The sequence below is a fragment of the Molothrus aeneus genome, chromosome 1 (genome assembly GCF_037042795.1).
Source record: "Molothrus aeneus isolate 106 chromosome 1, BPBGC_Maene_1.0, whole genome shotgun sequence".
NCBI lineage: Eukaryota > Metazoa > Chordata > Aves > Passeriformes > Icteridae > Molothrus > Molothrus aeneus.
The window spans coordinates 127,293,123-127,318,419 of NC_089646.1; the positions used below are offsets into that span (position 1 = coordinate 127,293,123).

The window sequence follows — 25,297 nt, forward strand, 5'->3', positions numbered from 1 at the left end:
AACAGTAGGACAAAGCCTCATTGCTTCCAGAAATTTGGGGCTCAGAGGTTTCATACTGTAGTGATATTTCTGCAAGAAGGACCCTGCAAGGAGGTCACTGGGGCTGGTGGGGCCTCTTGGGATCCTCCCCACCCAGAGCCAGCTCAGCTGCAGCAGATTGCTCAGGGCCCCAGCCAGTTTTGATTGTCTGCCAGGACAGAGACCTGCCAGGACAGATCTTGTGAGAGACTTTTTCAGTGTTTAACTACCTTCCCATTTAAAAAAAAAAATGGGATTTGGACATTTTCTGAAAGTATTAGCATTCACATGCTGCTGCAAAATATTCCAGAGCCTGCCTGTGCACTGCCTGAGGAACTGTGTGCAAGCCAGTGTATAGGCAAGGGCAATGTTCCTCATGTCTTCCTGCACTCTGAACAGGACCACTGCTCTACCTTAATGCGAAGCAATTATCTTATGAAGATTTTAAGACCACAGCATTCATTACTTTAATTGGAATACTCTAAGATACATAATTTTTCTGGTTTCTGGATTTTCCCTATGTAGTTAATAAGGATTCCTGTCTTTGTCATGAGCTGTGGAGGCATCTAGTATTGCTCTGTAATACCCAGAGAAACAAGATCATTCTGTTTACAACTCACTTATCATAATAAATGCCAAAATATTTCTCATCTCTCACAGTAATAAAAGTCAGGCAAAATGAAATTATTTGCCACAAGGTAAATAACCTTTTAATGCCATCTTCAATTCTTGGAACTACTCTCATAGCTTTTTTGCTCTTACTATGCATCTGTTGCATTTATTTCTCCGTTTGCCAGGAGATTCCCCATCTACTGTATACATTTGAAAGAAGTGTACAGGCTAAGAAGGAAACTTTACATATTTCAGTCTTCAGACTCACATTTTCACAACAATAGCAGGAATAAAGACATTAGAATAGAATTATAGAAAGGTTTGGGTTGGAAGAGTCATCTAGTTCTAATACCTGTGCCATGGGCAGGGACACTTCCTGCTAGACCAGGGTGCCTCAAGGTTCCATTCAGCCTGGTCTTAAACACTTCCAAGCACCCACAACTTCTCTGGGCAACCTGGTCCATGGTTTCAATATCTTCACAGTATATCTTCCTTATATCTAATCTAAACCTACCCCCTAGCAGTTTAAATACATTACCCCTTGTTCATATGTCCTTGTACAAAGTCCCTCTTCAGCTCTTCCATAACCCCTCTTTAGGTGCTGAAAGGTGCTATGAGGTCTCGCTGGAGCCTTCTCTTTCCAAGGCTGAACAGCCCCCAGTTCTCTCAGCCTGACTTCTCAGGAGAGGTGTTCCAGCCCTCTGACCATCTTTGCTTCTTTTCTCTGGACTTGTTCCAACAGGTTCATTTCCTTCTTGTGTTGGGGACCCCAGGGCTGGACACAGAATTCCAGGTGGGATCTCACAAGAGCAGAGCTGAGGAGCAGAATCTCCTCCATTGCCCTGCTGCCCACGCTGCTTTTGACGCAGCCCAGGACATGTTTGTCTTTCTGGGCTGCAAACACACATTGTCAGCACATCCTAAGCTATTGATTCACCAGCACCCCCAAGTCCTTTTCTTCAGGGCTGCTCTCAATCCATCCTCTGCCCAAAAGGATGCCCCAATCATTGTGCAGGACCTTGTACTTGGCCTTGTTGAACTTCATGAGATTTGAATGGGCCCACTTCTCAAGCTTGTCCATGTCCCTCTGGATGGCATCCCTTCCCTCCAGTATGTCAACCACACCACACAGCTTGGTGTGATTGCCAAACTTGCCAAGGGTGCCTGCCAGGTTCAATCCCCCTGCCCGTGTCCTCAACAAAGCTGTTAAGCAGCAGCAGTCCAATCCTGACCCCTACAAAATGTCACTTGGCACTGCCCTGCACATGGATATCCAGCCCTCAACAGCAACTTTTTGAGTTTAACCAACCATCCAGTTCCTTATCCACTGAGTGGTGCATCCATCAAATCCATGGCTCTCCATGTTAGAGACAGAGGATGTCATGGTGACCTTATTGCTCTCTACAACTTCCTGAAGGGAAGTTGCAGACAGGTGGGGGTTGGTCTCTTCCACTGGGCAGCAACTGACAGAACCAGAGGACACAGTCTCAAGCTGTGTCAGGGAAGGTATAGGTTGGATATTAGGAAGAAATTTTTCACCAAAAGAATAATAAAGTACTGGAATGCTCTTCCCAGGGAGGTGGTAGAATCACCATCTCTGGATGTGTTTAACAAAAGACTGGACATGGCACTTGGTGTTAAAGTCTAGTTGAGGTGTTAGAGCATAGGTTGGACTTGATGATCTTAGAGGTCTCTTCCAACCTCATTATTCTGTGATTCTGTAATTCTGTGTGGGACAGTGTCAAATGCTTTGCATAAGTCCCAGTAGATGAAATCTGTTGCCCTTCCCTCATCCTCCAACACTAACCCCATCATAGAAGGCCACCAAATTTTTCAGGCATGATTTGCTCTTTGTGAAACTGTGTTGCCTATCACCAGCCACATCCTATTTTGCATGTGCCTCAGCACAGTTACTAGGAAAATCTGCTCCATGATCTTGCCAGGCACAGAGGTGAGACAGATTGGCCTGTAGTTCCTCAGGTCTCCATTTTTTTTTTCTTTTCAAAACCAGGGGTTATTTTTCCCCCCTTCCAGTCAGTGGGAACTTCACCAGACTGCCATGACTTCTCAAGTATTATGGATAGTGGCTTAGAAACTTCTCTAAGAACTCCCTCAGATCCCAGGGATGCATCTCATCAAGTGCCATGGACTTGTGCATCTTCATGTTCCTTATATAGTCTTGAACCTGATCTTCTCCTCCAGTGTGTGGTTCTTCATTGTCTTGGTTCCTGTCTTTGCTTTCTGTGACTTGGGCACTGTGGCTGGAGCACTTGTTGGTGAAGACTGAGGCAAAAGAGGGATTGGATACCTCAACCTTCTCCTGGATACCCCAGGTAACAAGATCTCTCTCATTTTCTTCTGGAGAGGGCCCATAATTTCCCTAGTTTGTCTTTTATTACTCACATTCCTATAGAAACTTTTTTGTTGCCCTTGATGTTCCTGACTAGATTTGATTCTATCAGGGTTTTAGTTTTCCACATTTGACCCCTAATTGCCCAGACAATTTCACTGCATTCCTCCTAAGACAAGAGTCCTTGCTTCCACACTCTTTTCTGAGTTTGAGTTTACCCAGAAGCTTCTTGTTCATCCACAGAAGCCTCCAAACATTTTGCGTGATTTCCTATTTGTTAGGCTGCATCTCTTCTGAGTTTGAAGGTGATCATTGAATATCAACCATTTTTCTTCATTTCCTCTTCCCTATGAGTTTTTATGCCATGGTATTCTACCAAGAGGAGTACTTCAAGAGGGACTAGGTCTGCTTTCCTGGAGTCCAGGGCAGTGAGATTGCTGTGCACTCACCCTGCTGCCCTAAAGGGTATTGAACTCCACCATTTCATGGTCGCTGGAGACAAGGCTGTCCCTGGGCTCCACATTCCCTTCCAGCCTCTCTTGTGTGGTGAGAACAAGGTCCAGCATAGCACCTCTCCTTGCTGGCTCCTCTATCCCTTGGAGAAGGAAGGGATGCTTTCCAGGAACCTCCTAAATTGTTTATGCCCTGCTAAGTTCTCCCTCCAGAATTATCAGAGTGGTGGAGGCCCCCCATAAGAGCAAGGGCTTGTAAGAATATGAGGCTGCTCCTCTCTGTCTCAGAGGGCCTCATCCACTAGGTTTTCCTGGTTGGTGGCCTGTAGCAGACCCTATAATGTCACCTGTCCCTGCCCTGCCTTTAGTCCTGACACATAAGCCATTGGTCAGCTCTTTATCCATCCCAGAGCTCCATGTACAGCTGTACATGGACATGGTCTTTGACATAAAGGGTGATGCCCCTCTTCATCTTCCCTTCCTGTCCTTCCTACAGAGCATGTATCCTTCCATTCCAACACTCCAGTCCCAGGAGTCACATCTCTGTAATATTAGGAAATCAGACATAGAATTCTGTATTCAGAAAATAACCTTGTCCATGTTAAGAAACAAACAAACAAAAAAATGGGGCTTTGGGAATGGGGGAAGCTTTTATCTGACAGTACAGTTCACAGAAGAACTTTATTTTAAACTAAGATGTCATACAGGGGAACAAAAGAGTTCACCTCTGACAAGGCTTAAGCATTGTCTTTCACTGTGGTTATTTAATGCAAAGAATAATTCATAGTTACATTAGAGATGGAAGATCAAACAGGGACAAAAGTTAAGACAGTGTGGTCATCCCTAGATCCTCATAGAGTTTGTTGCAGAGTTTCAGACTAGGTGTTGAGAAAACTCCATTTCTTCTGGAAAAACATTTAGTGAGCAATAAAGCAGGTTTCTACCTTGGTTGAAAGATGGATAAAAGGGTGGAAAGCACTCTGCATTGAGGCCTTAAAAAGATTATAAGGATTAAGGCAAATACAATATGATGTAACAAGCCCTGTACAAAAAAAGGGTTGCCTGCTTTAAGCTTTGCTGTAATGCAGATAGAACAATAAATTATATACCAAACATTATCCAAAATAAATCATGGACCATATCTAGTGGTAAATGAATTATCGCTGCTCCTTAGACCTTCTCTTTTTCATAAAGAGCAATCCCTCTAGACGGTCTGAGGAGAACTGAGTGCACTTTTTTTCCTGTAACTGTCAGAATGAGGAAATTGGGCTGAAATTCCCATGTGATAAGTTCAATTTCAACAGCTAGAATTTTAATATGGCTGGCTGGTTATAAAATATTTGCTATAAAAATTTTACTTGTATTAATGAATTTTTGGATGTTTGCAAGATTAGAAACTGCTACAGAAAGGACGAATCAAAAATACTGGCTCCAGACAAACCAATTTCCAGTCTTCTTCTCATAACTACAATTAGGGAGCTTAATAAAATCCAGCATCTCAGATTAGTTTTGCAACTTCTACTCCTCTAACTTGTACTACCATGACATCTTACAAGTATGGGGCAAATGGGTTAGATCTACAGAATAGTGTTTTAGTCTTCCCTTCAGACTGATTTTTTGTCCTTTCTGATAATATTTAAGAAAATATTTTCCAATTAATTGAAAGCCATTTAGTGCTCCCACCAAATTTCTCCTCAGTGACTCTGGAGCAGATACACTTTCTTTTTACCAAATGCCTTTGATTTCTTCTCTGCTGACACAGACACGCACTTAATTAAAACCTTCCATTGAAGTGGCATTAGTTAGGCACACAAGGTATACCAAGTTGCTCTTAGGCTTCCTGCCAGAAAGCCAGCAGTGCTGATACTATCCCTCATTTACTTTTGAGTGTCAGCAAAACAGGCAATTTATGGCCACATAAATAAGGAGCCAACAGCCCATGACCACTATCTGCAGCAATACAGCACAGACACAGACGATGAGCTGGGCCCGTTCCCTGGGACTGATTCATGTTGCTGAATACAGAATCAGAATACACTTTACCAAAGTGTCTTCTGTAAGACCATAATAAAATACATCACCAGTGTGAGTGTTTAAAATACATCAGCAGTGTGAGTGTTTAAAATCAGGGAGCAGCATAAAAAAATCCCATTAACAAAGCATGGGACTTTTGCAGATATCTATTATTCACCATGCTGAAAATTTAAACTGGGGATTTTGTACACATACAAGCAGGATGCAGACATAGCACATTGTGAAATGAGATCTGGTTTTTCTCAGGATATTGGGATTTTTCTTAAGAAATAAAGAACAGGGAGAAAAGCCTTTCAGTCTGATACAGTGTTGTCCTTGTGGGCAGGGATTTAAAAAAGCATCCAAAAAAAGGGAGACATCTGAGAATTCATGTAATTGACAGAAGCATCTGAAAAAGTCTGTAAGACACAGCAACTGCTTTCATCATATGGTACCAGTTCTGCTTCAGAAGGCTTCAGAGATGTATCTGGCAAGCTAACCCTGAGAGAAAATGTATTTCTGACCACCAGTATAGCCATTCTTCCATATGAATGCAGCAGAAGTTGGATGATGCCACTTAGCTCTGTTAGGTGCTGATTGTCACGTGTGCTTTTCACATTGAAGTTGGAATTAAACAAGACTGGTTTCAAATTAAGAGTAAGTTTCACATGTAGCAGCAATAATAATTCTCTAATCTACAGATTTCATTTCCTAAAAATCAGAGAAATGTTACTAAGCTATTTTTGCAGTCAAAATCTAGCAGGAGCAGCTCTGCTAAGACTAGATATATACGACTAACAGGAGATATCTGCAGGGCACTGAGGCCCAAGCTCAGCATGAAATCTGAGCATGAGGAAAAGTTCATCCTTGCCTGGGAAATTTCTTCATGCTTTCCTGTGCCTGCAGAAATGACTGAATTGGGGCATGAGTACCTTCAACTGAATTCATCATTCAGCAAGACTGACCTTCAGTTTATATCTTGGCATATTTTTTCTACAAATGCAGTTTTTAAAAAGAAAAACAAAACATTTTCCTCATCCTGCATACTCTTGCTAAAGACCATTATTAGACAATTCATGTGAAATCCTGACTTCTAGAATAGAAGCAAAAAGAATTCCACTGATTATGGAAATGCAGCAGTTTGCCCTTCTGCAGGAACTTGAACAGGATGTAACAGGAAACACATCCCTGTAAAGTAAAAAGCCAAGCCATGTACACAGTATATCTTAAGGTCTTGCTCAGAAATTCTCTGCCTCCTGAATCTTCCAAAACATAAGGGATCTGGAACCACAAAAAGAAAGGTGTCTGCAGTTTTGCTCACACATTTATTGTCTGAGATCAACTGAGAAACAAATAAACACTTTTCATTTCACTGCAAAGAAAACAAAAAAGAAACAATCCTGTCACTAAGATGTTAGGTCCTTTTTGTATTTTCAAGTGCCAGCCTTTGAAATCTTCTTCCATTTGAAGAAGGAACTTGTGGTATTAAATGTTATAGCTGAAGTGCAAGTGTAATCCTACAATTAAATAATCTGCAGGCAATGATCAGACACTTCTACAGAAACTCCAAGATATAGCAAATAAACACAACTAGGATAATTAAATACTTCTGAGTATTGGACCTACAGCATGAAGTTGTTGTAGAAATAGAGATGACTTTAACAAACCATACATGCCAAGTTATTTGGTTAGCTCATGTAAATGCCTTTAAAAGGCTCTGCATAAGACAGAGTAGAGCCTTATTGTGAAATAGAATTCTGTAAAAATAAAATTGAGAACACATTAACAGTTTAGAAAAGTTTAAACGGACTTAAATTTATTCTCTATTTTCATTTCTTAAAACATCCAATATATTCAGGTATTGATTCACCTTTTCTAATTGGCAATGCAGTTGCTTCAAGAAAATTTTTTAAAGCTGTTCATGATTATGTAAAAATTTTATGACTTTATTTATATGTGTAGGAAGTTAAATTTTTATTGGATGGATTGTAAAACTAAAAATATTTATTTTCTATCTTTTATTAGGCATACAATCATTCTATTGGAGCTTAAGTTTCAGTGTATGAACATGGGTTTTTGCATTGCACTGGGTTGGGCTGGGATGCAGTTAATTTTCTTCACAGCAGACCATATGGTGGTGTGTTTTGAATTTGTGATTAAAAAACTGTTGGTAACACATCAGTGTTTTGGCTACTGCTTACACAGTGTCAAGTTCTGCTCTGTTCCCCACTCTGTACCCCTGTCTGTGTCTGTTACACACTGTGCTGCCCATGTACATCTGTATTCTAGACTTCATCTGTTCTGCTTGAATAAAATCCGAGTGTCACAGCTGCCTTATAATTTTACATTAGTCAGCCTCCAGATCCCTAAGCAATGAAACAGTGCAAGAAATTAAAAGTTCATATTTTGGTAGTGAACTTAAAAAGAGTCCATGTCAATAGATATTATTTTGCAGTTCACTACCATAACAAAGTTCAGCAATAAAATAGTTAATTCTGTAACAGAGAATACATTCACAAAGTATGTTATAGCTTCATTCAAGGAGTGTCACTTCCAATTAAAAATCAAAAGAAAGGGGATGGTGAGCAGCTGAATAAGGGTCAAAACAGATAATTATTTTTGCACACTTACAAATCCCAAAGAAAAAACTTTGGCATATGGTCCTAGTGTTCAGTAATGGACAGGGCTTTGTGGGCATCCATTTTCCATGCTTTAGAATCTGGCAGGGGTATCAGGACAAACTTAGCAATAGTTCAGGTCTAATGCAATCAAAACCATGACATTTAGAAACCCTGTGTAAACACAGTCTCCCTGTAACTATAAGAAAATAAAAAATTAGGTTTATATTATCTTGAAAATAATCTTGAAAAGAGTACAGTCTGTTCATATCAGGAGTTTATAACATAAATAAACATTATCTCCTTAACTTTCTAATCAAAACCAGATATGAGAAAGTCAGTAATTGTCAGTGACTAAAAAGCTGATGTGTCTTTCCAAATCGCATCATCCTCCTATACCAATCATACTATTTGTCCAGCTTAACTATTATCTAAGTTCATAAACATGGCAATATGATTAGACACTGGAAGACAGGTTTGTTTTCTACTTATCACAGGATTCAAATTGCTGCTGACAGACCTGGCCTAAGAAAATTGACTGCAGCTTTCCAGGATGGCTGACTGGAGTACAATTTGGAAAGAAAACTATTTGCCTCCAGAAACAAATGCTGTGTTATGAAACTCTTGGACCACTGGCCAAGACTGACCTGGCCAACCATCACAAAGCACCAAACCAGCCATCAGCACCCAGCAGAAGCTACCAGCTGCATTGGCCACAGTGCCTGAGGCTGGAATCACACCCTGTAAATAAAACGCTCTCCACAAAAAAGAGTACAGTTAAAATGCTGAGTTCATTTCAGGGCAATCAGGGTGCCTGAAAATCAGAGTCCTTCCTTTTTTTTTTTTTTTTTTTTTTCTTTTTCTTTCTTTCTTTCTTTCTTTCTCCAAAATAGTTTGAGTTAAACCTGGTAACACTGGCCCTCAACAGCCTAAGTGCTGGCAGCAGATCAGCAGATCACATAAGAGCAACTCTCTTAGCCCTATGGACCTTCCTGAGGTTCAAACCAAAGGAGGAGAAGGAGGCAGCATACTTCTTGCAGGAAAAAACAGAGTTGGATGTGGCAGCTAATTTCTAACTACCCAGAGGTACTAGTGGACCCTCAGGACTAGTGGACTTACAGGACCAATGTGGTATTCTCTGCAAGACCATCTAAAACATATACCATGTGCAAGGCTGTTAACAAAGGCACAAATGGATCCAGCTCCTGGAACAGAGCACTATCACACACACACTTCAGCAAATGTCCTTGTACTCCTCACAGCCTGCTTCTCACAATTGCTTCCTTCAATCTGCTAAACTCATTTAGGGACCAAATGGCTTGGCTCTCAGGGCTGGGTTTGTCACTTAGGCTATTTTTTGAAGCACTCCAATCTAGGCTAGAGAAGGAAAAGAAAACTGAGTGAGCCAAGCAGGAGAAATACTCTCTAGTTGCATGGACAGTTTAAATGAGCTATACAACATGAGGTTTCCAAACTACAGAACATAAATAACTGCAGGTAAGAATATCCCTATGTGGCATTCACATTCTCTGGAAAAATACATTGCCCCAGATTTTTCTCCTGAGAAGCCTCAGAGAAAAAGGAAAACAATTCTTATCTCATTTGCTTCTCCTATGTTGTGCTCATATGTGGAATGTGTTTGGAGATTGTTTACCCACAGGTGATGGTTTCATTGGATTCTGGTGTGAGTTGTTTTCACTCATTGGCCAATAAGGGCCAAGCTATGTTGGGACTCTGGAAAGAGTCACGAGTTTTCAGTAGTATCTTTTTAGCATTGTGTAGCTATCCTTTCTGTATTCTTTAGTATAATATAGTAGAGTATTCTTCAATGTAATAAAGTACCATAAAATAATAAGTTAGCCTTCTGAGAGCATGGAGTCAGATTCATCATTCCTCCCTGCCACAGGGGTCCCTGCAGATACAACATCCCTGAACATCATGAAAACAGTGGTAGGTAGACAGTCAGACCTTCTGCCTTGGCTCTCATATATTACTACATACTAAAATCTTAAATCTGAGTTTTTTCACTCTGTAAGATCACACTTCTAATTAATTACACACCCATAATCCCAGTGTTATTAATCAATTTTGGAAGGCTTCTCTACAGTCTTAGGTCAAATGCAGTGTTCTCTTGTGGTTCTGTGCCTTTCAGCACAGAAAGTTTAAAATTCTTAGTATCTAGGGTTCCAACAAGACTGACCTTGCAGATCCTGGGTATGCACTGATTTGGGGCCTCTCTTTGCTGTGCTTCTTCCATACATAAGGTTGGTTCCCACAAAGTAAAAATCCCTTCCCTAAAGTCATTTAAATACTCCTGTGTTCCACTTGAGGAGAATGGTATCAGAAATTTCTCTTGAAAGATGGCAGTAAGTAACATGAATAATACAACACACAGGAACTCATTGGAATATCTACTGACCTCTGCTATTTCAATGCTGGTGTTTATTGCAGATTAAATTAATTGGAGAAAAAATAGCATGATAGAGCAAAGGATGAGAGGAGAACACACTAACAACACAGAGAACAACAGTTCAGCATTTAAAATCACGGTATCAGCTCTCAAATTAAACTGAAATTAAGAGGAATTCACCTCTTTGTTAGCTTTGTCAGTTCACATTAGCAACAGTCTCTTATAAAGCAGCTGAGAAATGTCTGCCTCACATACAAAGTTTTTCAAAGCTTTTGTGTTTGGAGAGTCACTTTTACCAGCCCATCCAACAGGGATTATCCCCTAAAAATTAACTTTATATGCAAAATTAAGAGAAAATTGTCAACGAAAAAGCAGTTGAGATACTATATACACCTGACAACTTCCATAGATTTGGTGACAGGAGATAACTCCATTTTTGAGTCAAAGTTATGCAATTTCATGAGATTATAGAGATTCATAGAGATTATAATTAGTAATATATTATTAGACTGAATTAAAACCAAATTTTTCAAGAAAATAAATCTTAAGTTATCCTTTCCTCCAGAAAAATACATTTGTTCTTTGTTATATCTCCAAATGAATACAGTATTTCTTTTTAGGAAAAGAACTAATGTATCAAACCAAGATTTCAAAAACTGTTAACAGAGGCAGTTTATTTATAGGCGTTTACAGCCTTTAAAAATAATCAACAGAACCTCAAGATTTTCTTGATCACAATAAATAGTTCTCTGTGAAAATTAAGTTCAAAACATAATGCAATAGTTAGAACAGAACATCTGACAAGTACTCAATCACTGCCTAACTAAACCATGGTACCAATCTCAAGAATACTTGTAATTGTAATGTCCTAGTCTACACATAGAAGGCTACTGTTATGGAGGTCTACTGTGACTCTTTTCCTCCTTTTATTTATTGCAAGTGATTCAGAACTGCATAAAAGTGAGAATCTGCATAAAATGAGGCATAGCAGAACACAGTACAGCAGAGAAACAAAGAACTTCTGCTCCCCAAATGCACTTTTTTTCATAAAACCTTGTTTGTACATATGGAAGAGAATTTCACATTGTTTGTAATATTCTTTATGACGAATTTTCATTTGCATAGTAATCAAGATTAAATTTGTGAGAAAAAAAATTAAAAAAAAATTTCAAGCCTACTAATCAAACAATTCTTTATTTTGCCATTTCTTTATTGCACTAAGATAAAGAGGTAATCCTAGGAGGGAAAAATTGTTTAGGTCAGGCCATAGAGAGTTCATAAGGGGTTAAACTACTCACTGGAAAAAATAACTAACCCGCCTAAATATAATGTAATATAATAAATTATGTCACTTAGTAGAATGTCTTTGATTTACTTGAGTGCTAATATTTTGCAAAGACAATTAGTTAAAAGCAGAAATCCTCAAATGGGAAGTTTTTGATTGTTACTGTACCCTCTTCAGCAGTTATCTCATACTCATCACACTGACAAAACAACGGATTCTGTCCTTATCTAAAAATACAAAGTTTCATTTTAATGGAAAGATACCCTAAAAATGTATTACATATGCATCTTGTATATAAGGTAGCAGTCTGGAGTTGGCTGCCAATCCCCCTTCAGCCAGACACAAAACCCCTGCTGAATTCTTGGCCATGTGAGTGGGAGCACAGGAGAAGGGGAGCCCCGGGCAGCGCCCTGACTCCAACAGGGCTGCAGCTCACACTGAGACCTCCTGCAACTCATGCAGGAGGTTCAGAAAACCAAGCAGATTTTTCTTATCATTTGCCACCTCTGACTCCTGCAGACATGCAAGATGCTTCTTCAAATGTGCCTCGTAAGGAGAAGGCAGCCTCCCCCCTTCACAACAATTCAGAAGAGTGAGGTGTTTCTCCAGGTGCCAGATTAAAGGAGCTCTGCTGCTGCACAGGGCAAACATTTCACTAGGCTGCCATACAACTGGGGCACAAGTGCTGAAACCTTTGACCAGCCTCTACTAAAAACCCAAAAGCTGCCAACAAGCACAAAAACCAGGGAGTTCTCAATGAGGGGAATGGTCTATAGTATCTCTGTTACGCAGGAAAATCTCACTGCCCTGCAGGAGACCCAGAGGTGCAGTAGCTGATAACCTGACAGGGTGTCTCAGGGTGCCATGAGGGCTCCTGTGGCTGCAGGAGCTGGGGGGGAGCAGGGGCACACTGTCTGATGACAGATACAGATTACCTGATGCTTATCAGAGACACATGGACACAAAACTGTTGAGTTTTTGGAGTCATTTAGGGTATGACATTAAATCACAGAGAGTAACAGATGGACAGTACCTCATATCAGTAGAGACTCCCTAAAATGACAGAAAAGAATCTATCTTACACTTGTGCTTTGCTGTCCTGGTGGTATTTTCCATACTAGAAAGCAGAAGGGATATCCTCCAGCACTAGTACAGTGGCATTCTTATATATTATACATTTGGCATTCTTGCCTTGGGGATTCTCTTTGCCATTTAGGCTACCTGGCCTGCATGGCACGTACCTGTCAAAGTAGGCCAGGGCTTTACAGCAAAGAAAACCTAACCATTATAATAGAAAAAGTTACATATCTAGCTGATGTGTTTTGTATAACAATATTTTTAGAATATGTCAAAATTTCAGATTAGTCACAACAGCCATACTATTTTGGTTTTTTTGAGATGAAAAGCATAAAAAATGGTGGAAACTGACCTCTTAGTGCCAAACATGATGGTGCGGGCTTGTTTCACATTTATGAATGCAGTGCTCTGCACAGGCTGCTTATATTGACCTGGATGAGAAGAAAAAGAGATATTTTTAAATCAAGAAACTCAGAACCTTGCTTTTAATATCCTGAAAAATAAATACACATAGTAACCATCTTCCAGTGAAACTTCAGAGAATAACTGGCAATTTTACAGAAATAAAAAGGTTAGCAAAAGTATGCAAAGGGTAAGGAACACGAGATAAAAGTTAAAAAAACCCTAAGACTAAATCCTCCTAGTAGGGCTTAAACCTGACATTATTAGAGCAGTTACTCAACAAGAGTTAGGCATAATAGTATATGATAATGCAACATCTAAAAGTCCTTGCTTCTTACAGTGAAATTCATGTGCCCAAGCAAAATGCATGTGCTTTAAAGCAGCAAAACAGGTCTCTCTGAATTTCCAGTCTCAACAAAGCTACATAAATTTATATCTTAACTGTGTTTTGGTGCTCAATTTGTTGAATTACTATCTCAGTAAATTAGTAATTTTTCCAGAAAGAAAACATTATTATAAATAAGAAATTTCCTGGTGTGGGTCTACTTAATACAGATTAAGTATTAATTTTATATTTATATATATAAAATATATTATATATATTATTACTTAATACCTCAGGAAATATCATCATTATTATTATTATTGTTGTTACTATTACTATTACTATTTATTACTATTACTATTACAAAGAGAAATTCCAACTTCTCCATAAAAATATGAGATTACAGAATATTAGAATAATTAGGTCAGGAGAAAGTGCCTAGTCCAGCCTTCAGTTCAAAGCAAGTATAATTGGATCATTTTGCTCACGGGTGTGTCAACTTGGGTCTTGAACATGTCCACAACCTCTTCTGGAAACCAGTTCCTGTACCTCATCACCACCATGGTAAAAATAGATTTTGTAACATCTAATCAGACTTTTCCATATTATACCCTGTGTCTACTGCCTCTTATCATATACTTTTATATATCATATATACTCTTCTATATCATGTGTCTACTGCCTCTTATCATACCTCCAAGAAAAATCTAGCTCAATCTCCTCTACACCCTTCACTCAGGTACTTGTTGTCAATACTGAGGTGGTCTCTTGCCATTTCTGACCCTCAGTTGATTCAGCTCTCTCAGCCTTCTGTTGAACGCCATTTGCTACAGTCTCCTGGCCAGTTCATTTGGTGTCCATAAGCTGACATCTTTCTTGTTCTGGGGAGCCCAAAACCAGACAGAGTGCTCCACAGTCAGTCTCACAAATACCAAGCAGAAGGCAAGGATCTTCCCCTGACCTGCTGGCTGGTTTTGCCCATGCAGCTGAGGGAAACAGGCGAGTTTCCTTGCTGTAAGGGCTCCCTGCTGGTTCTCATGCAAAATGCAGCTCACTAGGCCCCTCAGATCCCATTCTGTACCTCTGCCTCCCAGGCATTTCATCCCCAGCCCATCATTTTACACAAGGTTGTTCCATCCCACTGGAAAAACCTTGCACATGCTTTTGCTGAAGATTCCTGTAAGATTCCTGCCAGTTCATCTCTTCAGCCTGCCCAGGTCCCCCTCAGTGGCAGCACTGCCTCCCAGCAGCTCCTTCCCCAGGCAAGTCAGTGCCTCATTCAGTGTGTGGGTCCCCAGGAGAGGTCCCTGGGGCTCTGCAGCCCCACACAGACCAGCAGTAGCCTCCCTTGATGTGCCACCCAAGTCCAGGGTTCCAACATGCAAAGGGCTTTAGCACCAGTCTGTGACAGGGAACCTGCCCTGTGGGGTGCTGAGGCCACCCCTGCACCCCCTCCACACCACTGCAGGCGAGTGTGAGCAGAGATGCTGTGTGTCTCTGCTCTGCTAACAGCTGGGACAAGGCTGACACTGCTGGTCCCCAGGAGCTTCACCCTCCCAAAGCAGGATTCAGGCATTTCCAGGAGCAGCCAGAAGCAGCTCCCAGCAGAACTGAAAGCAGAGACTCAAATGCTGCACAAGCTGGGAAGAGCAGCTATGAGAAGACCAGGCAGTGCTCTGGAGGCCCTGCAGACTCCCAGCTCCTCAAATCAAGCCACTTTTGCAACACCAGTTCACAGCACTCTGGTCCACCATTGCCAAAGGAGCAGCTAAGTAGCACCTGGAAAGTGCCAGCCCCTCCAGATGAAGCTTCTGCCACCAGGTCCTTCCCACAAGAATGCAGCAGCTCCCAGCCCTGGTTCAGCTCCCTGGTGATTGCCACTGCACACTCCCACTGCCCTCACCGTGCATAAGATTGATGCCAGTGCAAACTTTCTGCCCTTCTCTCAAATGTTCAGTTTAAAGCAAAAATAGCTTACAAATTCAGACATTCTATCCCAGTTTAGTTGATTTGTTAAATGTAAATGGGATATCTAAATACAAATGTTTTGTCCATCAGGAAGAAGCTGTGATTACATGATCTTGACTGACAGGAGAATTTTTGTCTACAAACTCCCTTCTAAATTTGTAAGATGCTCTGGGGGACTTCACGTCTCCATGTCAGATCAGATAAAATGACACCAGGTGAAATGGCTTGTTACTTCCAGATGAGGAAGCAGCATTTTCACAGCACTATATTTCATTATGGGTTGAGGAATGACATTTTTGTCTCAATTTACCAGCTGCTCTTAAAGCATTTTCTTTTTTGGTTTGTGCAGGGTTTTTTGGGTTTTTTTTTTGTTTATTTTAGTGTGTCTCCTTAACTTGTACAGCTGCAATAAGTTGAAGGGAACCTCCTTCTTCCTCTCCACACTCTTGTTCCAGAATCACAGCCTTGCAGCTGGGCAAGAAGCACAAGTATCATCAGCCTGAAGTACATTTTCCTTCCCATGCAATTATTCTCCCTGCCACTTACTAACACCAGTCCCTCTACACTGAGAGCATAACAAATGCCTGCTTCCAGTTATTTGTCTTGATTGGGAATTTCTGAAAGCTTTAAGTAGGCCAAGTGTCCACTCCAACTGAAAATCAATGGTTTTGGGGCATACACATTCCCAGCATGTTCTGAGAATCACACTCCAGTTCCCTATTTGTGATTGTCAGGCTAACCAGAAGCTATGCCTATACTGTCAGATATGCAGCTCAGAGATGAAACATGATCAGATTAAGGATTGCAGCTCAGCCTCTGCCCCAGTGCATGTATTAAGTGTCTCAAGCCATTCACACAGCTGATTATACAACATGAACCCTAACTGTGTAAATGTGCTAAAAGATCTGAGTCAGGCATTAAATTTCTCTTAGAAATAACAAGGTTCAAGCTCCAGAATCCAATTTCAGAGGTATTTAAATTGTGACCTAGAAGTCCAGCTCCCATATTTAAAAATTGCAGTTGCTTATGACCTCAGGAGCATCAGTGGAACTTTGACACAGAAAATTTTAAGCCAAATTTATTCAATCATTTGATGATCTTTTCCATTTCCAGTAAAGAACATCATTCATAAGCATCATACATTAGTAGGGAGGACTGCCTTTATGTTTGCAAGCATTTTAAATGAAGGGCTCTGATGCTTTCTGTCTCTTTTTGGATATAAATAAAAACATTAAGGATTGACATAAGGTACTGAAGTTCTCAGGAAACAGGACAAGCTATTTGAGGGAAACCAACAGGTATAAAATTGATGAGTAGCTGAAGCAGGTCCCCTTCCCCTGAAGGTGACTGGTGCAGAAGTAGGAAGAGGAAGGTGTTGGATACAGAATCACTGAATTGTTTAGGTTGGAAAAACCCTTTGAGGTCAAGCTCAACCATTAACCCAGCACTGCTACCTATCTCAGCAGAAACTTTGCTGGCCTCTTCAACTTCCTTTTCCTTCAGGCACAAGTACCCTTTCTGGGGGAAAAAAAAATTAAAAGACTGATACAACTGATACAGTAACAGAATATATTAAATGAAATATTAATTCAAGCTTTGGACTTTTTTCCTTTGCAAAGAAAATTGTGGGTTTTGCACAGAAATATTTCCCATAACATTTCTCTGGCTTATTGAGGGTAACTGTGTCAACTGCTGCCTTTCAGCTGAATCTACTCCTTCTCAGGTGGAAGGAACTGTCCTCAGAGCAAAGTGGCATAACAGCCTCAGAAAACCACCCTCACTTTCCTGCAGTCACCTTGCATGGAAGCAGATGTGAAATATCATTCATCTACTTGGAGATAAATTCTGAAAGCTATGACTTAACAGAAATACTGATTTCTAAAATGTCTTAAAGAGGCTACTAAAACTGGCACAAAATCTCAGTGAACCTTTTCATTTGCACCAGATTTAAGCATAATTTACAGAGATTCACACTGACTGCTTAAAGCCATGCAAATCTGAGCACAAGGATCAATAATAAAAATATTTTCAGTTAAGAAACAATTGTATTAGAGCATAAAATGTGGCAAAGGATGTTCATACAGAATTACACAATAGGATCTTTATCAAAGACCTGGAGGAGGCAATGGAATGCACAACCATCTAGTTGGCAGATGGCCTCAGATTAGGGGAGATCAGTTGATATGCTCAGAATCCCTACATTGGAAGAGACCTTCAAGATCATTGAGGCCAACCCAGCCCTAACACCTCGACTAAACCATGGCACTGAGTGCCACATCCAGTCTTTTTTTGAACACATCCAGGGATGGCAACTCCACCACCTCCCCAGGCAGGCCAGTCAAGTACTTTATCACTCTTTCCATAAAAAACTTTTCCCTAATATCCAATCTATATTTCCCTTTGTGCAGCTTAAGCCCAGGACAAGGCTGCCACCCAGGGAGAGTTGGACAGGCTAGAGGCATGAACTGACAGGGATCTCATGAAATTCAGCAAGGACAGATACAAAGTCCTGTATTTAGGAAGGGAGAAACTCTTGCAATGGCATAGGCTGGGCACTGCCTGGCTGGAAGGGCAGCAAATTGAGCATGAGTCAGCAGCATGTTCAGGCAGAGAGATGGTAAACAGCATTCCAGACTTTATTAGCAGGAACAGGGCCAGCAGACAGAGGGGAGGGATCATACTGCTTTATTAAAAAGTCATCAGACCCTTCCTGAAGTACTGCATCCAGTTCTGCAGCCTGCCCTTGATGTAAGAAGGACACTGATAAACTGGAGCAAGTTCAGGTGAGCACTGAACCTCATGGCCCAGAGAGGTTGTGCAGCCTCACTCATTTGAGTGTCTCAAAACTCATCTAAATAAAGCTCTGAACAACCTGAACTGATCTCAGAGCTGACCTTGCTCTGAGCAGGAGGATGGACTAGAATCCTTCAGAGGTCCCTTCCAAACTGAGTTATCCTGTGATGCTGTAAGTCTAGGTATGAAGAAGGGAAAACAGAGAAGGGGATGTGAAATGAATGGTTGAAGCTGGGATCATTAAAATATGCTGGTACAAATACAATGACAGGATAATACTGTTTTCTGCTTGAAGGAAACAGCAAGTGTAGCTTCTGTCTCTAAATCCACACAATATATTCAATGTGGGGATCTAGCTGTGCTCTATCACTCATTCCCTGTTAGATCATCCAACTCTGCCTGTAGGCAATTCAAGACAAACCCTAACTAATGTAATAGGAAATCATTTCTTTGCATGATCTCTGTGGGCATGCTAAAGAAATGTATTGATTTTTAAATTGGAGAAAAAGACAGGAAAAAGAAAACATTTGCCCTGCGTACTTTACCCTCCTTCACCTTCATGGTAGCACACAGAGCTTCCTTTCCTAAGATTTCAGGATAAAGGGACATTTCTCTACATCTTTTAGATGGTCTTAAAATCTAAGTTCCTTGGAAATCTAAAATGCGGGGGAGGGGGTAAGACTGCTAAAAACTGCTTGTCCTCCTCTTGGCAGAATTGCTGGACATTCAATTATTTATTATTAATTAAGCAGTGGATGTGGATTAAACAGCTTGAATACAGAAAAGACTCACAGGCAATAGCCAGAACTGATCAGATTTTCATTATTTTTCTTTATTTACAAAGACTTATAAAGCTTGATAAAGTTTCTCCCATCCTCCCTTCCTTCCTGGCTCAACTTTACTCTTGACTTCTATCTCCCCTTTTAGGCAGCTCAGGGGGATGAGGAATAGGGGTTGTGGTCACCCCAAAACACTTCATCTCAGCTGCTCCTGCTCCAGTGTGGGGTTCCTCCCACAGGAACCAGCCCTCCATGAACTGCTCCAAGGTGGGTCCTTTCCAGGGGTGACCTGTGCCAGCAGACCTGTACCAGTGTGGGCTCATCTCCATGGGCTGTCTGCGGGCTGCAGCCTCCTTCAGAGCTTGCATCGCTGTGGCACAGGCTCTCCACTGGCTGCAGAGTGGATGAGAGTGGATGTCTGCTCCACCATGGCTCCCCATGGGCTGAGGGAGGGCAGTTTACTTTCTTCTGCTCTTCTCCACAGGCTGCAAGGAATCTCTGCTCTAACACCCAGACCACCTCCTCCCCCTCTTTCTTCATCTTGGTGTCTACAGAGTTGTTCCTCTCTTTTTCCCCTCTCTCCTCTCTCACAGCTGCCCCACAGGTTTTTTTACCCTTTCTTATAATAGTTATGACAGAGGCACCACCAGCATCACTGACGTGCTCAGCTTTGAGCAGCAGCAGGTTCACCTTGGAAAATCTGGAGCTAGCTCTGTGAGACATTGGGATGGCTCCTGATGTCCCCTCAGGGAAGCCACCCCTGCAACTTCCCCACTACCAAATCCTTGCCATGTAAACCCAGTTTTATTTCTGTCTGATTACAAGCCATTTGAGAAAATGTATCAGATTTCCATATGCTGCAAACAAAATATAACACAGTTATATAATTTACAGCAGCAGAGGGAGGACTACAGGGATCATAAGTAATTCCACATAAACAAAGATGTAGAGATAAGACAATTCCTGGGACCAAAGCTGATGAACTGCTCTTTTCTGTGCTTTTTTGCTCTATTATGAAATGTAGTGGCACTATAAGCTAATCCAGTATTTCACAAGCATTGTATATTTTTAACAGATAAACACCCTCTCTCCACAGGATAAAATAATGTCTGCTATATGTGATCAGCAGCAGGGAACAGAACTGTACAGACCTGAGTCTCTAGTCAGCCAAACCAAAGCTAGAAACTTCTGGAGGATAGAGAAATGAAGATAAGCTTTGGCTGTAATTATCTGATCTAATTCAAGAGACTAGAGTGAGTACAACTCAGATAAATAAAAAAGAATATGTCAAGTACATGAGTTTATTAGCCTATTATCATAAAAAGAGGCATAACAGGGGGTTTTTGTACCTAATTACAGAAGCTAGAGACAACAACAGTAGTAGATTCATCTTAGGAATACACAGGTTCTGTTCTTCAAATTTTGACTTTTAAACTAATGCTATGATAATGATTTTCATTTTAATTACAGCTCCAGTGGTAATTACTTATATCTAAATTAAAGATGTCACTTAGCTATACAGAAATAGTGATTTCAATATATCAATTTCTTATTAAATAGACACTCAAACACTTTCATTTTGTTTAGTTTGATATTCAAAAAGAAGATAATAAAAAGAATGACATTTACTCAATACAATGTGAAGAGTATTTGTGCTTAGTCACTAGCTGGTTGAAGACTATACCTCAAGATTTGATAATGCAGGTTTTCCTAACTGTATTAAATAAAGCTCTTCTCAGTTCACTTACTGTCTCCCCTAATCAGCTGCCAAGACTATCTATTTATTCTTATGATACCAACACCAAAATATTCCTTTCATTCATAATCACTGTGGTTGTCTCACTGCCATTCACTTAATGACATTAATGGTTTTCATGCTATTTGAAAGTCATGAATACAGAAATGACAATATAAAATATTTACAGAACCTTATTTTCCTTTCACAAATTATATACATCCAGTTTTGCTGCTTTCTACTTCTGCTCCTTTTGAAGATGAAAGCTGTACAGTGAAGTTCTCAGCTAGAATCAGATCCAAGAGTGCTGCTGCCTATAGACTCGATCACTCTCAGACCAAAATTTTGGGCCAGATCTGTAAGAACGAGTAAAGAGGTCCTTTAGACCAAATCATACCCTTTCAGTTTGGTAAATAACTAAAGCATTCCACTTCTTGGCACTATGCAGCTTTCACCCCACCAAGCACAGCTGTAGCTCAGGTGGATTTATCATAACACAAAAGGCTCATGTGTGACTGAGGCCCCTAGGAGTAATTCATCACTAATTTCTCTCTCAGTACCACCCTGAAAAACACTGGCTGCAGCACAATTCTAACTTTTCACTCCTAAAGATCAACAGACCAAGTTCCACTGTTTTTCTTTCCAAGCAGAAGTTACAAAATTAACTCTCACAGAATATACTATTCTTAGAAGACACATTTATTTATTTTACAAAGTCAGCAAAAAATAGAGAAAAAAACAAAACCCCAGGAGCACCCCAAAACTGAAACCAGCCAATGATACACTCAACGAAGATCATGCTCAACTTTTAAGGCTCTATTTGGTAGAACAAACAATAAGTGGATTAGTGTCAGAAATTTAATGAACACAGAAGACTGCTAAACAGTTAAAAATTATCAGGAGACTGCTTATTGTTTAGTCTTTGTCCAAAGCAAAATATTATGTATTTAAGCCATTTCTAATATATACTGGCCTAACTAGAACCTGTTGTTAAAAACCTCAGAGGATGGAGATTGTACAACCTGAAATCCTTTGTGATCCTAACATTAGATATTTGTCCCCTGTATCAGTTGCAGCTGGCTTGTAGCTGCCAAATAAATTTGGTCATATCAGACCTTCAACCTCAGCCAGCCTAAGGTGAAACAAGTCCTGACATGAGGCAGGGATAGGCTGGATTCAAATCTGCGCAAGACTTCACCACTCACATCCCATCCAGAGCTGCAGACTGGGCAGGGAGCTGGGCTGGGTGGGGGTCACACCAACCAGCAGCTTAGATCAGGGTGTTTCAAACCCCCTGCATAAAGTCAGTTTGAACAGCAAAGCTCTCTGCTGTCACATGGATCTGAGCGGGGGTGTGGTCCCTGTCTCCAACCACCGACCCCACAAAACACATAATCCCCTACAGAATAGTTCCCAAACCCAGAATTCTTTGCCACAACTCAAGCTTGTTATTTGCTACTTTCCCAGCAGACACAGACAACAATTCTTTACTCTTTCTCACAAAAAAATATTTAAGCACTTTTCCCGTGTGTCCCCAGTGGTTTGGGTTTGTTTTTTTTTTACACAAAACATTCATGTAAAATTAATTTTTTACTAGACATTATGTTTTTTACATTTCTGATCACCCTTATTCACATTTTAAACTGTAGATACCCAAAACTGGAGATGGTATTCAATGCAAACTGAGTAAAATAGAAATTATTTGCTATCTTTCATATGGAGATGCTGGGTTTACATTCCATTTTGGTATTTTTCTTCTTCCTCATCAGTCTATATCAGTAACTAACATTCAGTTTGCTGTACTTCTCTCAGGATTTTTTCCCAGTGTTCCTATAGAGCTAATCATTCCCTGTCTCATATCTGTAAATTCTTGGAATTTACCAAACTCAGCAATATATCACACTTCTCAAAAAGAATTTATGAATGTGATTGCTTCAGCCAGCTTCCTATATATCTCAGTGTGGAAATCATTAAGCTCATAGGAGTTCAGGTTTGACTAATAAATTAAAAAAAATAAAATATCGATCATCTGTGGGGCCAAAATATCATTGACACTAAGGCTAGAACAAGCAGTCCAAGTACAGCATATTTTACCACCATCACCCTGCTCACTGTCATGTAGAAGTACAGGAAATACTGCACTGCTGTTAACCTCTGCTGTCCCCAGGCCAAGAGCTGGTAAGAACAAACCACCTCAAAAAATAGATTAAAATTATTTTTCCATCCCTTACATCTTCAGATAAGAAATGTCTTATCTGAATTGCACTAAAATGCAAGATATTTCTGTATTTTCTTGACATGTCTCCTTTTGTCTCTTACTCTTGCAGCTTTCAAATTACTTCATCTACTGTCCTCCCCCTGCCAAAAAAAAAAAAGGGAAAAAAAGTCAGATCTGGATTACCAGAATCTCATATTCTGCAACAGTAATGTAGCCTTTGACCAGAAAAACAACTAAAGAAATGTCTTGCACGGTCCTGGGCTGCTACAAGTTTGCCATGTCTCTGAATAGGCCCCTGTGGCATAGATACCTTTCTCTAGCAGCTTTATAGCCATGGGTACAAGGAACAGACCATAGAATCATAGAACATGTTCAGTTGGAAGGGACCCACAAGGATCATTGAGTCCACATCCTGGACCTGCACAGGACACACCCCAAAATCACATCATGTGCCTGAGAGCATTGTCCAAACTCTGCTTGAACTCTGTCAGGCTGGTGCTGTGACCACTGCCCTGGGGAGCCTGTTCCAGTGCCCAACCACCTCTGATTTCCACCTTTTTCCTAATCTAACCTAATCCTCCCCTGACACAACTTCGGGCCATTCCCTCCAGTCCTGTCACTGCTCACCACAGATGAGCCCCAAAGTGCTCAGCCACTCCTGACAGGATGGGGACTTCCAGCCCCTTCACCAGCTCTGTTGTCCTCCTCTGGCCACATTCAAGCACCTGCATGTCCTCCTTAAATGGTGGGGTACAGAACTGTGCTCAGTGCTCAAGATGAGGTCACATCAACACCAAATAAAGTGGGATAATCCCCTCTTTAGCCCAGCTGGTGGTGCTGTGTTTGATGCCCTGGATGCAGTTTGCCCTCTGGGCTGCCAGGGCACACTGCTGGCTCCCACTGCCCCAGATCCAGCACCCCCAGATTCCTTCCTGCAGGGCAGCTCTCCAGCCACTCCTCTCACAATTTATACTTGTGCCCAGTGTAATTTTGTCCTAGGTTCAAAATCTGCCTTTTTTATATTTATGATTGGGAAGGTAGCAGAGCAGACACCAAGAGTTAAAGCTGAGTATTAATATGATCCCTTCAAGTATAAAAAACCATCTCTCAGACCACATAGGCTGTGGGAATGAACAGCCCATAAGGCTACTCACATCAAATAGTTTATTAATAAAAAATAAGATATTTAATTTGGCATTTGAAACTATGTTTCAAGAAAATTTTGCATGGTATGTAACTCCTCCCAGCAAAAGGCTAAACATGGGAATTACAGATCTTTAATATAAACACTTCTGCCTGTTCTGCAGTTTAAATTATTGCATCCATTCACCAATAATGGTATTCCTATTGCTACAAGAAGTTTATAACACTGCCAGATTATAACTTTTACAACTTTTCTGGGAGACATCAGTCTCAGGGTTACATTTTCTCAAGTGCTGATGAATTCCCCACCTGCACCTCAGATGACAGCCCCTCTGGGTTCCATGTATGCCAAACACAGATGGCTGTTCTGCAGGGTTTGAGAGAGGGCTGCTCAGATATCAGTTAACTATAATGAAGACCAGGTTCCTGACTGCCAAACTACCTTCAAACACAGGATCTACAACCTTTATTTCCAAGATGATTTTAGGGAGACAGTATCACAAGAGGTAAGACTATTGTAGCTGTTGGCCCTGCACAGCCCTAGCACTCCAAAAGATGGCCACTGGAAAAACTGAAAATCCTCCTTGTCAAGGGTAATGTTGGTATTACAGGATTTTGCAACCAGAACAAGCATCTTGGAAAACATGGGAAACTGATTACTGCTGATTTAGAACACAGGTCAAGCTAATGATTTTGGGGTAAAATCTCCTGGAGTGGGTCATATGCAACTGCTGGAATAGCTTCAAAGTTGACTCCATTGAGAGTATCTCCTAAAAAAGTGCAAAAATGCCACACTGCAAGCTGAGCCCAGGAAATCCCAGTTGTAGAGATGCCATAGCCTTCAGCAAGCCAGAAAACCAGGCAGCCTGCTGGCACAATGCAAATCCTGGCACACCTAATTAAAAAACTGAGACACTACATTGTGTGCAAGTGAAACTGTTCTTGCATCTCTTTCCTGGCATGTTATTTTAAATCAAAATTTATCACAACTGTTTAAGAATCTTTGGAAAGCAATATTTTTTCCAGGCTCTAGATATTGGGATGTTCTGTTTGGACAACAGCTTGCATGTCCATGTCACTACCCTGTAAGAGTCTACAG

The 25,297-nt window shown here is 40.8% G+C and overlaps 1 protein-coding gene across 6 annotated transcripts in view; it reads right to left on the reverse strand.

The window, feature by feature from the left end:
• The window catches only part of OXR1 (oxidation resistance 1), a 266,515-nt gene that overhangs the window by 219,431 nt on the left and 21,787 nt on the right, over positions 1-25,297 (reverse strand). For 5 of the 6 annotated variants that reach the window (XM_066564420.1, XM_066564445.1, XM_066564427.1 and 2 more), the window contains one exon: positions 13,188-13,266. In XM_066564420.1, the coding sequence (XP_066420517.1) occupies positions 13,188-13,266 (79 nt within the window). Of the gene's footprint in view, positions 1-13,187; positions 13,267-25,297 lie in introns of those variants that run through there. The other variant, XM_066564442.1, reaches the window with a different exon arrangement.